At 43.0% G+C, this 15901-nt stretch overlaps 1 protein-coding gene across 1 annotated transcript in view; it reads left to right on the top strand.

The window, feature by feature from the left end:
• The first annotated feature begins 469 nt into the window (after positions 1–469).
• Positions 470–15901, top strand: part of LOC106560666 (uncharacterized) — a 27076-nt gene continuing 11644 nt past the window's right edge. The window contains exons 1-2 of the mRNA XM_014123768.3: positions 470–985; positions 1142–1256. Coding sequence (XP_013979243.1) covers positions 895–985; positions 1142–1256 — 206 coding nt within the window. The 5' untranslated portion in view covers positions 470–894. The remainder of the gene's footprint in view (positions 986–1141; positions 1257–15901) is intronic.

Here is a 15901-nt window from a genome sequence, read left to right as displayed (position 1 = left end):
ATCAGAGCCCTTTTGATCGATGAGCAGCAGAAGAGATGAGACTCTGAGCACAAGGGCCGGCATTTATATGCCCTCCAAAGAAAGGTTGTGGACCAAGGTCAAAAGGTCAGATTAGGAAGGAAGAGGTGGTGTTTGCTCAATTGCGCTTAGGACGTACATTGAACTCATTATTACATCTGGTTGGGAAGCATGCGAATGGTTTGTGTCTGGAGTGTATGGTCGGTGAAATGGTGGAGCATGTGTTGTTATATTATATTAAGTATGTTGAAAAGAGGGAAAGATTGAAGTGTAGGGTCATTGAGGTTGGATGGGGTTAGGGGGGGGGATTTTGAGCGATGGAGGAGGGTCTATTAGAAGTTAGTATGGCTCTTTTTATTTTCTCAGAAGTACTGAGTTAAGCAGGAGGATTTAGAAATGTTGTAAACCGTGATTGACCACACACTCCAGCACTAGGTGGCGGCATGTAGCTTTAACGGTGGTTTGCGGACCGCCATTCTATCATAGAAGTAGAAGAATCTTTGTGGATGACATAAGACAAATTAATTAATGCAGTCGAAATGATTATCAGTCTTAGTTGTTTAAGTTCGGATATTGATTGAACGAACAGTACACGGATCCTATTGTTATCGATGTACCTCTAAATCGTATGTGTCAACAAGCTAGCTAGCTAATTTAGCTATACATCATCAATTGAGTCTGTCACTGTCAGTCTGATCTAGCTCGTCGATCATAGTTGAGATGTTGCAGCTTTTAAAGATAGTTAGCTACCTCTGTACTTTAAGTTCGAGGTCTCAAATATGAACTTGTAAGTCGGAGAACGAATCAGACAATAGAAAATGTCAGGTTAGCATTGTAAACAACAGCAGCGAATAACCAGTCAAACATCACATCATCATGGAGGATGAGGAAGATCTCGAGGTACTTGGCGAACAACTGTACGATTTAATTTACCCCAAGCACGCTGAGATCGCCGGGAAACTCACAGGTGAGTCACCCATAACGTTTTACATTTACACTCACATTCAAATTGCAAAGCATTACGCAGCTATGTAGGCATATGCATTACTACCAATATGTTATAGCTAGGTAGTAGATTACATTTTACAACATGGTTTCATGGTATATTGTAATTGGGTCGGAGGCATGTTGCTGGAACTACCTGGTCCTGTCCTGACTCGGATGCAGCAGGATGAAGCTATGCTGACAGAGGCCCTTGAGAAAGCACTCAGAGCTCTGCAACTACCTCAGGGCCCCAGGTAAGACTGATAATACCACATTCTTAGACGCTAGCGTTAACTACTCTAGCGCCTATTGACGATAGTATCTTCTGATCGGAGGAGTTTTGTTAAGAGCCCGGAGTCTTGCTTTAATAGGCTGGACATTACATTTTTAACTACGCTTTTTTTTCCTAATAACAACTTATTCATTATGCCCGCCGTGGAGCCCAATTTCATAATATTACCATCTGTCCCAACTGCTTGCCGTAGTCTTGAAGTAATCGTGAAAAAACAGGCCTTATTTTAGGTCATTTTTCAACCTGTCAGCTCCTATTAGTTATATTGAGCACCGTGACACCAACTCACCTTCTGAACCTTCTATTCCCAGTCCATTGTTCAATGTCACAATGCCAAATTCCAGTACCTGGCTGGTTGATCAATGTATTAACTAGGAAAATACGCTTTTCTTTACCTGAGATGACTGAATTAATGTTCAGGATTATTGATAATCGTTAGTGAAATAATAATTCCAAAACATGCACATGAATACAGGTAATAACCAAACATGAAGAGTCATTAATTCACAGTAATCTGTTAAAATACTTTTTAAAAGTATTTCTGTGGTTGTGCAATATCTCAAATGTAACACACATACAATGGAAATTAGCCCTTTATTATGAATGATTTGGCTCTTAAAATAGCCTTTGGTTATGTAAAAGAAATGTATGTTTAAGATTGTTGCACTGGCACTCATATTCTAGTGAATGTAATCACAAGAACAAAACATTTTTGGTGCATTTTAATATAGCCCACACTAGACCATGAGAGGCAGACGCAATATAAAAGTCCTATAAACATAATATACTGTAAAGAGTATAATTAGCATGTCTTTCAATTAAGTACATTATGAACATAAAACCAAAAAATACACACACACATCAAATGACTGAAGTTACGTTTTATAAACTGGCATTCAAGTTTAACAAGGAGATACCTTGTAGGCCCCCTGTCTCATATCACTGTCCTGCAAGTCCTAAAGCAGCTACGTTGCCTCATATTACCGTCCTGTCAGTATCTACTGGTATCGTATCCTAAGGAATAGATCCACTCAGTAGATATAAATGAGAACAAAAACACAGAAATCTATGTAAGAATTCTGACGTCATTTTCATAATCGAATAGAAGTGGATATTCTGATACAGAACTACTCACTTCTTCATCCTCTTCTTCATAGTGTATTACAAATTGTAAGGCGTGGGTGTTTGCTGACGAGGAATCAAGTGCAGGAAGCAGCGATGCAGGGTATTGGCTTTAATAGGCACAATAGCTTAAACGACAGGCCAACCCAAACAGCGCTCAGAGCGCACAACAAAACAAAGTGCCCCAAACACAAGGGACAAAACACAGCTTGCGCAAAACACACGCACCACTGAAAAATACAACAACAGCGTGTCACCACGCACAGCATACAACAGAAACAATCCCGCACAAAGAGCAGGCGGGCCTACTGGCTAATAAAGCCCGCTAATCAGCCCAACTCAGAACAGGTGCACCTAATAATGAAAAGGGGGAAAACAAAAAGGGAATCAGTGGCAGCTAGTAGGCCGGTGACGACGACCGCCGAGTGCCACCCGAGCAGGAGGGGGGGCCACCTTCGGTAGGAGTCGTGACACAAATGTGTCTCCTTTAGAACTAATTACTTTACCCGGCCACCAGCACACGCTCCCATCCTCGCTGCAAATATACATGTGTTAAAAAATGTAGACGACCAGATCCTTTGCACAAACAGGGATACATTTTATACGGTTTTCCTGATATTCCAACCATGAGGGCAACCAGGGCATATAACTAGTTTTGTCATATCTTATTCTAAACTCATAATGTCATCTGATTTTCTAATGTCTACCACTGTTGCATCATACTCTGTATCTAAAACGTTTCCACTAAACGTATGCTGAACACGTTCTACAAGAAACTGCAGTGGCATTTTAATACTTGGTAATCTAACCACATCTAAATGTCCTCTCGTATGCCCCAGATCTTGTGCTTTAAGGTGCTGTTTGGTAGCATCTCTCAAAAATACCTCTTTACTTTGAGCAACAAGATCAGCTGGCGCAGTAATGCATGCTTCATCTAAACTAGTGTCAAGTGGCTCACTCATAACAACTACTACACCCTTCACGTTACTGATGAGCTGATATGATGACAGCCGTTTCTGATATTTTGATAAGTAATAAATGTAATTCTCGTTTTTCTGGCCTAATAAAAAGGCGTCTAAATTTTAACTTCTCTGTCACGGCTGGTATTTACTTAAATTAGCTATCTGCTCGTCGACTTCCTCCACACTGGTCCAGAACCCACCATATTTGCCCATATCTACAGTAATCTGTTGTTTTTACTGACTCCCTGAATGTCTTTTTGCTTTTGTCTATCTTGTTTCTCTTTAAGTGCCTGCAGTCTCTCTTATTTTAAACATACGCTCACAATATATGGCTCTCTGTCGTTTAACTGATGCCCTAGATGTTGTAAGGTCCTCAGCTTTCCTCTCAGGACCAAAACTAGCCAACCATTCCCAAGGCCTATACTGTTTAAACATGATCATGCCCTCTAATGCTATTTTGCTTTCCCTAGACTTTGATCTTATTAATTGATAAAAAAGTCCCAAAATCCCTCTCACACGCAACGTTAGTTTTTGGAGCAGATTCTAATGCTTTACACTGCTCGTCAGATACATTGTCGTACCGTTCATGCTTTAGGTGATTTGCTGTCAACCTACAGCACACCTTCACTAGACTAGCAAAAAAATGCTCTAGAGCTTGTTTTGTGATGTCATCAAACTCTTCTGATTCTTGTGCTATGAGTTTGTCGAAGATGGGTCCCCTGTGGACGTCTGCGTCATGAAACAAAGTGACCTCACCTCTAATGATGGTGCTGCTGTCTGCCTGCCACTCTGAGCTTTCTAACAAGCATACTATACCTGTTGGTCATGTTCTTTCTTTCCAAGAACTCTCCAGAATGGTTCGGTAACCTGTTTGGATATAAGGCCTAATGCCCAATTTGTATTTTATTTATTTTTTATTTATTTAACTAGGCAAGTCAATTAAGAACAAATTCTTATTTACAATAACGGCCTACCAAAAGGCAAAAGGCCTCCTGCGGGGACGGGGGCTGGGATTAAAAATGTGAAAATAAATATAAGACAAAACACACATCACAACAAGAGAGACAACACTACATAAAGAGAGACCTAAGACAACAACATAGCAAGGCAGCACCATATGACAACATAGCATGGTAGCAACACAACATAACAACAACATGTTAGCAGCACAAAACATGGTACAAACATTATTGGGCACAGACAACAGCAAAACCACATGACCTTTGTTTTGGAGGTGTTCAGAACAAGGTTAAGGGTAGAGAAAGCTTGTTGGACACTAAGAAAGCTTTGTTGTAGAGCATTTAACACAAAATCCGGGGAGGGACCAGCTGAGTATAAAACTGTATATAAATGGATGAGATGGCTTCCTAATGCCTGAGCTATATTGTTGATGTAAATTGAGAAGAGCGTGGGGCCTAGGATTGAGCCTTGGGGTACTCCCTTGGTGACAGGCAGGCTGAGACAGCAGATTCTTTGACTTTATACACTGCACTCTTTGAGAGAGGTAGTTAGCAAACCAGGCCAAAGACCCCTCAGAGACACCATTACTCCTTAGCCGGGCCACAAGAATAAAAAAAATAAAGCTTTGGCCAAGTCAATAAAAATAGCAGCACAATATTGCTTAGAATCAAGGGCAATGGTGGCATCATTGAGGACCTTCAAGGTTGCAGTGACACATCCATAACCTGAGCGGAAACCAGATTGCATACCCGAGAGAATACTATAGACATCAGAAAAGCCAGTCAGTTGATTATTGACAAGTTTGTCCAACACTTTCGATAAACATGGCAAAATAGAAATAGGCCTATAACAGTTAGGATCAGCTTGATCTCCCCCTTTAAATAAAGGACGAAGTGTGGCTGCCTTCCAAGCAATGGGAACCTCCCCAGAAAAGTTAAAAAGGTTGGAGTTAGGCTTGGCGATGATAGGGGCAGCAACCTTAAAGAAGAAAGGGTCTAAACCATCTGACCCAGATGTTTTTTTGGGGGTCAAGTTTAAGGAGCTCCTTTAGCACCTCAGACTCAGTGACTGCCTGCAGGAAGAAACTTTGTAGCGGGGCAGGGGAAAAAGAGGGAGGAGCATCGGGGCTAGTCGCATTAGAAGGGGTGGGAGATGAGGAAACGTTGGACGGGCAGGGAGGCATGGCTGAATCAATTAGGAATCCTGACTTAATGAAGTGGTGATTAAAAAGCTCAGCCATGTGCTTCTTGTCAGTAACAACCACATCATCAACATTAAGGGACATGGGCAGCTGTGAGGAGGAGGGTTTATTCTCCAGGTCTTTAACTGTTTTCCAGAAGTTCTTGGGGTTAGACCCACAGAGAGAGAACTGCTCCTTAAAGTAACTAACTTTGCCCTTCCGGATAGCCTGAGTGCACTTATTTCTCATTTGCCTGAAAGATTGCCAGTCACAAAGTATGCACACGCATACTTGGGCTAAGTCACCTTGATTTTGCACTGTGTTTTATCAGTTTATTTATGAAAATATTTAACGAAGTCCATGACAGTAGGTAAAGCAAGGGGCTATAGCAGCACACAAGCAGACTACAAATACATGCTAGGCAGGGCATGCCCTGAGCTCGTGAAATGAGCGCTACTGGAGCGAAATTGGAGCGAGAAGGCCGGCGTTCCAGCCTTTGGGAATCTCGCTCCAGTCAAATTGGGCAGGGCGACCCGCTCCACTCACATACTCAGCTACAGATACGCCGTATTCTGACTTTCACTTAGTTTCCTAATAATTCCACCACCTAAATGCGTGAGGAAACCATGAATAAGGTCTAGCGAAACTGCTGGTTCAAAGTGGAAAAAGCATCTACTACTCCCGATAGAAATAGCATCATTCTCCAGTATCGACCCCACCTGTTTTTTGTTGTTGCCTGTTTTGAATGTTATTTTGGCATTAATACGTGTGACATACCAGTTTGCAAACCATGTAAAAAAAAAACAATATTTCATTGAGTTAATAAAGCCGCACACAAACATGAGAAAAGCAGCTCCAAAATGCAGGTGTTTTAGCCTACCTTTGTGCTTTCTGTGGTGGTGGGGCAGCCAGTGGGAAATACGGAGCGTAGGGGTTGGTAATGTTCTCTACACACCGTGATTGGCTCAGTGTTCTGTCACTCATGGGGACACTACGTCACCGCACGATCTATGGGGAGAGCTCGAAAATTCAAGCTCTCTGAGTGCTGCCATAGAGTTACATTAAAAGGGCCTTCCAAGAAGGCTCAAGGTCATTAGCTACAGATAAAATGATGTCAAATCACTTTATATCTACCGTAGCTTTGATTGGACTGATCATGTCAACATCATACTTTCAAAATCTTTGCTAGTAAGCTAGAAGTCATCATCATAAATCAAGTCGACAATCTTTTCAAATCCTTGTCATGTGAAGATAAATAATTATGAGAAATTATAGATAAAACGTATCGGTGCTCATTGGACATGAACATTACACAAGTTGGAAATCGCAAATTCAACAATGAGAGGTTTGGAAGGAATCGGTGGCTAACTGCAAGCATTGCAAAGCAATAACTAGCCTGCTATTCAGTGGTGTGGGTGTGTGATAAAAGGATAAACATTCAACATTGGCCATGCTGTCAATCCAGCATGACTTCTGCTACGTTCAAAACAACTGGAAACTCGGAACTGGGAATGCTCCGACTGGGAAAATAGGTTTTGAATGGTCATCCAACTCGAAATTGCAAGTCGGGAACTCGGGCCTCTTTCTAGAGCTCCGACCTGAAGATCACTGACATCATGATTCAACCTTGTTTTTTTCCGAGGTACCAGTTGTCTTGAAAGCACCATAAATCCAGAGAAAACCAGACTTTGACAACAAATTTTGATGACAAAATGTGCCCACGAAGGACCGCCACGCCACCTTCCTATTCAATTGAGCACAGCACCACAAGGTGAGTCCCAAAATGTATTGTATGCTGCTGCATAAATGATGTCATATGCCAGGGAGAGACACTGTAGCTAAGAAAGTAATACTAAGTGTATGTTGTGTAGTAAGCTGTTAGTAGCCCATGTACCTCAACCTAATAATTTGGTCCCTTTTCCTTTTCCCCTCATAATTTTGCCTACTGTTCTGACTTGGTGGTGCACATGTAGCTTATAGCCTGTTTTAGAGAAATGTAATTATTGAATATTATAAGAGCTTTCATTGTCTGCTTATATGCCCCCTTTATTTATCCTACGGTTCTGACTTGGTGTACAGGGAGAATACTTTAAGAACGGCCCATGTTCTGAATTCTGTCGCTGTAAATTTCAAAAGTGCTGAACAAATAGTTATATTGACTACGTCCGTCCTAGCTCGCTCATTAATGTCTTAATCGAAATTATAGATTGCTACTTATCCAGTAGAAACCACATTAGTTTAAGCAAGTTTTTTAAAAGGCAGTAAATGAGGCTGAATGAACTGTTTTGCTGCCAGGCAAGGCTTCACTGATAGCCAGGTGTAGCAGTGGTAAGGTGTTGGGACTCTGCTGTTGGGAAAGCTTTATGTAGGCTCTAACAGTTTGTTTGCACCATTTGTCACCGTTATAGTGCAATTAATGTATTGTTTTTCGGTTTGAGACGTTAAACGGGTGTCCTGACACTCTGTGGTCATAAAAAATCCCATGGCATTTCTCGGCGTGTTAACCTTGGTGTCCTGGCGAAATTCCCAACCTGTCGCTATTTCCATCATGGCCACCTAATCATTCTAAATTGGCATATACAGTGCATTCGGAAAGTATTTAGACCCTTAGACTTTTTCCACATTTTGTTATGTTACAGCCTTATTCTAAAATGGATTAAATTATTGTTTTTCCTCATCAATCTACACACAATACCACGTAATGACTAAGCAAAAACAGGTTTTCTGAGAAAACGAGGGAAAAGGGTCAGGGAAGAGTCAGGGAGGTGACCAAGAACCCGATGGTCAATCTGACAGAGCTCCTCTGTAGAGATGGGAGAACCTTCCAGAAGGACAACCATCTATGCAGCACTCCACCAATCAGGCCTATATGGTAGAGTGGCCAGATGGAAGTCACTCCTCAGTAAAAGTCACATGACAGCCCGCTTGTAGTTTGCCAAAAGGCACATAAAGACTCTTAGACCATGAGAAACAATATTCTCTGGTCTGATGAAACCAAGATTGAACTCTTTGGCCTGAATGCCAAGCGTCACATCTGGAGGTAACCTGGCACCATCCCTACGGTGAAGCATGGTGGTGGCAGCATCATGCTGTGGGGATGTTTTTCAGCGGCAGGGACTGGGAGACTAGTCAGGATCGAAGGGAAAATGAACGGAGCAAAGTACAGAGAGATCCTTGATGAAAACTTGCTCCAGAGTGGACCTCAGACAGGGGCGAAGGTTCACCTTCCAATAGGACAACGACCCTAAGGACACAGACAAGACAACGCAGGAGTGGCTTTGGGACAAGTCTCTGAATGTCCTTCAGTGGCCCAGCCAAAGCCCGGATTTGAACCCAATCTAACATCTCTGGGAGACCTGAAAATAGCTGTGCAGCGACGCTCCCCATCCAACCTGACAGAGCTTGAGAGGATCTGTGTCTGAATACTTACCGAATGCACTTTATCACTCCACCTCTTCACCATGCTAGCTGATGTGTGGTGAGCATTCTGGCAGAAAATCGTTGCAGTGCATCACCCAGCTGGGTGGTACACATGGTGGTGGATGAGGTGAGTTTCCCCTTTACTGTGTAAAGCGATTTGAGTACCGTAGTTGATAAAAAGGCACTACATAAATCCAATCCATTATTATTATTATTAACCACACATATTCAACTGCCAATTTACTGTTACTTGCCTTCAGTTGGTTAGGCCTACATTATCATTCCATTACATTGTTTTGTTTACCTTAATTTGCTTCCTCTGTAAACGCCATCAACAGCCTTGTGGTTGCTGCTGAGGAACATCAGTAAAAGTTGGTAATTTATATATATTTTTTAAAGACATGTAGGCTAATTAAATCGTCATGAAGCGCAGCGCAGACCAAGCCGTAACAGTTTGAACCTGACGCATGGCACAATACTTGGCCGTGCCATCACACAGTTCCATGGTTAGTGCAGGCAATAGACGAGGGTATAGCCTACTATTGTACACTATTCGCCCTATTATATTTCTATGTACACTAATCTTCTAACATTACCATGAATTGAAGAACTGAATGTGGCAATTTTTTTAATTAATCAATCCACCATTTCCTTTATTAAGTGCGTAAAGGCCCTCCAAACCTGTTTTTTTTGTGATTCATAAATACTTTACTAAACCTAAATAATCTACATGATCAGAGTATTTTTTTTATCAAGCAATTGGTACTGAAACATTTTTCCCTAATATTCTGAACCCGTTCTCTCAATGAACTCAATATATTCTAGTGAGTCTGTCGTCAAAATTCCAACTAAAAATGTACACAGTATTTAAAGGGATGGCTTAAGATAAATGTACTGAAAACCCTGTTAAAAGAGAACTCCATGAGAAAATCTGTTGGCCAGCAAATGGGAGAGTTTTCAGTGGTTGAATTACATTTATTCAGAGTGCACAAGGCAGCCACACATGTAGAGTGCGTTACGCGACTGAATAAAGTCTGAATACCAAATCTCAGACTTCAGCGCATTCAAAACAACTGTGAACTCTGGAAAAAAACTAGCTCCAACTGGGAAAACAGTTTTGAACGGTCATCCAACTCGGAATTCCAACTCGGGAACTCTGGCCTTTTTCTAGAGCTCCAACTTTCTGACCTGAAGATCACTGATGTCATGATTTGACCTCATACTTTTTCGAGTTCCCAGTTGTTTGAGTCGGGCCACAGGATGAATAATAGACACATGGGCAACTAATCTAGCAGGATGGGGGGGGGGGAAGTCTTACTAACAGACCCCAAACAGCCCTCACCTCTAGTTTTCCTACTCTCCAGGATATTCTCAGTCTAGCTCTCAAAAACCCTTCTCTGTATGTAGGGTTTTCAGCCTTTAGGCCAACGTTCGCCCACATTTGGCTCTGTGTAAACTACAATTCCGATGCTGTGTTTAAACATTTAGAAACATCAATAACCATCGCTTTCTAAACAGATTTCGAAACATGTGGTGATATAAATGGTATAACATTTTATAAAATGGCACCTACAGAGGGGGCTGCCTCGCTTCTAGTCCTTAGGAAACTTTGCAGTATTTAGTTTTCTTACATTGTTAGCCCAGAAAATGGTGTGTTATTACATACAGCCGGGAAGAACTATTGGAAAGGGGGATACCTAGTCAGTTACCTAATATAACTGAATGCATTCAACTGAAATGTGTCTTCCACATTTAACCCAACCCCTCTGAATCAGAGAGGTGCGGGGGGCTGCCAAAATCGACATCCACGTCTTCGGTGCCCGGGGAACAGTGGGTTAACTGCCTTGCTCAGGGGCAGAACAACCCATTTTTACCTTGTCAGCTCGGCGAATCCATCCAGCAACCTTTCGGTTACTGGCCCAACGCTCTAACTACTAGGCTTATTGGATATCAGAGTGGCAGTAACTTACCAGCATTATGACCAGGAATACGACTTACCTGAAGTGGATGGTTTGTTCGCACCACCCAGGGCAATTGAACTGATTCCAGAGGCCGACCCAAAACAACACCAGTGGAGACGAGGGATTCGGAGCAGTCTTCTGGTCAGACTTAGAAGGCGCACACCACCCACCGCTTCCGAGTATATTACTCGCTAGTGTTCAGTCCCTGGATAACAAAGTTGATGAGATCAGGACAATGGTTTCTTTCCAGAGATCAGGGATTGTAACATACTCTGTTTCACGGAAAAACATGGCTCACTCGGGATATACTGTCAGAGTCGGTCCAGCCATCTGGATTCTCAGTTCATCGCGCCGACAGGAATAAACATCTCTAGGGGAAGAAGGGCGGGGGTGTATGTTTCATGGTGTAATTGTAATGACATACAGGAACTCAAGTCCTTTTGTTCACCCAAACTAGAATACCTCACAATCAAATGCCAACCGTATTACCTCCTAAGAGAATTCACTTCAGTTATTGTCACAGCCGTGTATATCCCCCTTCAAGCCGATACCACGACTGCCCTCAAGGAACTTCACTGGACTTTATGCAAACTAGAAACAATATATCCTGGAGGCTGCATTTTTTGTAGCTGGGGACTTGAACAAAGCAAATTTGAGGAAATACCTCAATTCTATTAGCATATTGACTGTAGCACTCGCGCTGGAACAACACTCGACCATTGTTATTACAACTTCCGGGATGCATACGCAATCGCTGAAGTTGGAGACTTTTATTTCCCTCACCAACTTTAAACATCAGCTATCTGAGCAGCTAACCGATCGCTGCAGCTGTACATAGCCCATCTGTACATTGCCCACCCTACCTACCTACCTCATCCCCTTACTGTTTTTATTTTATTTACTTTTCTGCTCTTTTTGCACACCAGTATCTCTACATGCACATCTTCATATGCTCATTTATCACTCCAGTGTTAATCTGCTAAATTGTAATTATTTGCTCCTATGGCCTATTTATTGCCTACCTCCTCATGCCTTTTGCACACACTGTATATAGACTTTCTTTTTTCTACTGTATCATTGACTTGTTTATTGTGTTATTGGCTTGTTTGTTTACTCCATGTGTAACTCTGTGTTGTTGTCTGTGTCACACTGCTTTGCTTTATCTTGGCCAGGTCACAGTTGTAAATGAGAACTTGTTCTCAACTTGCCTACCTGGTTAAATAAAGGTGAAAAAAAAATAAAAAATACAAGGCCCTCCCCCGCCTCCTTTCGGAAAATCTGACCACGACTCCATTTTGCTCCTCACTTCCTAGAGGCAGAAACTCAAACAGGAAGTACCCATGTTAAGGACTATTCAACACTGGTCTGACCAATTGGAATCCACACTTCAAGTTTGTTTTGATCACGTGGACTGGGATATGTTCCGGGTAGCTTCAGAGAATAATATTGATTTATATACCGAGACGGTTACTGAGTTTATCAAGAAGTGTAGAGGACATGTTGTACCCACTATTAAAACCTACCCTAACCAGAAACCATGGATAGATGGCAGCATTCATGCAAAACTGAAAGCGCAAACCACCGTGGCAAGGTGACATGGGAATATGGCAGAATACAAACAGAGTAGTCATTCCCTCCGCAACGCAATCAAACAGGCAAACCATCAGTATAGAGACAAAGTGGAGTCACAATTCAACGGCTCAGACACGAGACGTATGTGGCAGGGTCTACAGACAGTCATGGACTACAAAAGGAAAACCAGCAACGTCGCGGACATCGACATCTTGCTTCCAGGCAAGCTAAACACGTTCTTCGCCCGCTTTGAGGATAACACAGTGCCACCGACATGGCCACCTACCACGGACTGTGGGCTCTCCTTCTCCGTGGCCGACGTGAGTAAGACATTTAAACGGGTTAACCTTCGCAAGGCTGCCGGCCCAGATGGCATCCCTAGCCGTGTCCTCAGAGTATGCGCAGTCCAGCTGGCTGGACATATTCAATCTCTCCCTATCCCAGTCTGTTGTCCCCACATGCTTCAAGATGGCCACCATTGTTCCTATACCCAATAATGCAAAGTTGTAACTGAACTAAATGACAATCGCCCCGTAGCACTCACTTCTGTCATCATGAAGTGCTTTGAGAGACTATTCAAGGATCATCTCACCTCCACCTTACCTGTCACCCTAGACCCAGTTCAATTTGCTTACCGCCCCAATAGGTCCACAGACAATGCAATCGCCATCACACTGCACACTGCCCTATCCCATCTGGACAAGTGGAATACCTATGTAAGATTGCTGTTCATTGACTAGCTCAGCATTCAACACCATAGTACCCTCCAATCTCATCATTAAGCTTGAGGCCCTGGGTCTGAACCCCGCCCTGTGCAATTAAGTCCTGGACTCCTTGATGGGCCTCCCCCAGGTGGTGAAGGTAGGAAACAACACCTCCACTTCGCTGATCCTCAACCCTGGGGCACCACAAGGGTGCGTGCTCAGCCCCCTCCTGTACTCCCAGTTCACCCATGACTGCGGGGCCATGCACACCTCCAACTCAATCATCAAGTTTGCAGACAACAGTTGTACAGTCGTGGCCAAAAGTTTTGAGAATGACACAAATATACATTTTCACAAAGTCTGCTGCCTCAGTTTGTATGATGGCAATTTGCATATACTCCAGAATGTTATGAATAGTGATCAGATGAATTGCAATTAATTGCAAAGTCCCTCTTTGCCATGCAAATGAACTGAATCCCAAAACAAAATTTCCACTGCATTTCAGCCCTGCCACAAAAGGACCAGCTGACATGTCAGTGATTCTCTCGTTAACACAGGTGTGAGTGTTGACACGGACGGACAAGGCTAAAGATCACTCTGTCATGCTGATTGAGTTCGAATAACAGACTGGAAGCTTCAAAAGGAGGGTGGTGCTTGAAATCATTGTTCTTCCTCTGTCAACCATGGTTACCTGCAAGGAAACACGTGCCGTCATCATTGCTTTGCACAAAAAGGGCTTCACAGGCAAGGATATTGCTGCCAATAAGATTGCACCTAAATCAACCATTTATCGTATCATCAAGAACTTCAAGGAGAGCGGTTCAATTGTTGTGAAGAAGGCTTCAGGGCGCCCAAGAAAGTCCAGCAAGCGCCAGGACCATCTCCTAAAGTTGATTCAGCTGCGGGATTGGGGCACCACCAGTACAGAGCTTGCTCAGGAATGGCAGCAGGCAGGTGTGAGTGCATCTGCACGCACAGTGAGGCGCAGACTTTTTGAGGATGGCCTGGTGTCAAGAAGGGCAGCAAAGAAGCCACTTCTCTCCAGGAAAAACAGACTGATATTCTGCAAAAGGTACAGGGATTGGACTGCTGAGGACTGGGGTGAAGTCATTTTCTCGGATGAATCGCCTTTCCGATTGTTTGGGGCATCCGGAAAAAATCTTGCCCGGAGAAGACAAGGTGAGCGCTACCATCAGTCCTGTGTCATGCCAACAGTAAAGCATCCTGAGACCATTCATGTGTGGGGTTGCTTCTCAGCCAAGGGAGTGGGCCCACTCACAATTTTGCCTAAGAAACAGCCATGAATAAGGAATGGTACCAACACATCCTCCGAGAGCAACTTCTCCCAACCATCCAGGAACAGTTTGGTGATGAACAATGCCCTTTCCAGCATGATGGAACACCTTGCCATAAGGCAAAAGTGATAACTAAGTGGCTCGGGGAACAAAACATCGATATTTTGGGTCTATGGCCAGGAAACTCCCCATACCTTAATCCCATTGAGAACTTGTGGTCAATCCTCAAGAGGCGGGTGGACAAACAAAAACCCACAAATTCTGACAAACTCCAAGCATTGATTATGCAAGAATGGGCTGCCATCAGTCACGATGTGGTCCAGAAGTTTATTGACAGCATGCCAGGGTGGATTGCAGAGGTCTTGAAAAAGAAGGGTCAACACTGCAAATATTGACTCTTTGCATGAACTTCATGTAATTGTCAATAAAAGCCTTTGACACATAATTATACTTCAGTATTCCATAGTAACATCTGACAAAAATATCTAAAGACACTGAAGCAGCAAACTTTGTGAAAAATGTATATTTGTGTCATTCTCAACTTTTGGCCACGACTGTACAGTGGTTCTTCCATTAAAAGTTACGAGCTTATGCTGCGACCGTTTGTGCTAGATGGTGACATTCAGTCATTGCACCACACTATCACAAGGAGTAAGAACGCTGATCTATCGGTTGTCTAAACTGTGGCAATTAATGGAGGCGTTTTCAGTCAGAGTCTCCCTGACACTAGAGTCCTGCATCAGGCAACAACAACAAACTGTCGGTGGTCCTGGAGTTAAGAGAGAAAATACAAATGAGGGAATTTCACTTGACGGACGGACAATTTTCCTAAAAATAGGTACGGTGGGCTTTTGGTTTCTTTCCCTATAAAAACAGAAATAATTCTAAATAACAAACTGTCAAACGTATAAATTAGTAAGAACGTCTCACCCCATGTTCAAGAATGGCCTTTTTCCCTTGCATTCACTCATTTTCGGGTTATTTGAAATTAAATGATCTCCAAAATATCGTTATTTTTTAGACAAGTTTTGAGGGAGTGCGCTGACTGCAGGAATGTCCACCAGAGCTGTTCCCAGATCATTTAATGTTAATTTCTCTACCATAAACCGCCTCCAACGTCATTTTATGACTACCGACCCGTAGCACTCACGTCTGTAGCTATGAAGTGCTTTGAAAGGATGGTCATGGCTCACATCAACACCAGCGTCCCAGAAACCCAAGACCCACTCCAATTCGCATACCGCACCAGCAGATGCACAGATGACGAAATCTCTATTGCACTTCACACGGCCTTTCCCACCTGGACAAAAGGAACACCTATGTGAGAATGCTGTTCATTGACTACAGCTCAGCGATCAACACCATAGTGCCCTCAAAGCTCATCACTAAGCTAAGGACCCTGGGACTAAACACCTCCCTCTGCAACTGGAT

This window comes from Salmo salar, chromosome 01 (assembly GCF_965601325.2).
Source record: "Salmo salar chromosome 01, fSalSal1, whole genome shotgun sequence".
NCBI lineage: Eukaryota > Metazoa > Chordata > Actinopteri > Salmoniformes > Salmonidae > Salmo > Salmo salar.
This window is presented reverse-complemented; position numbering and strand designations above follow the sequence as displayed.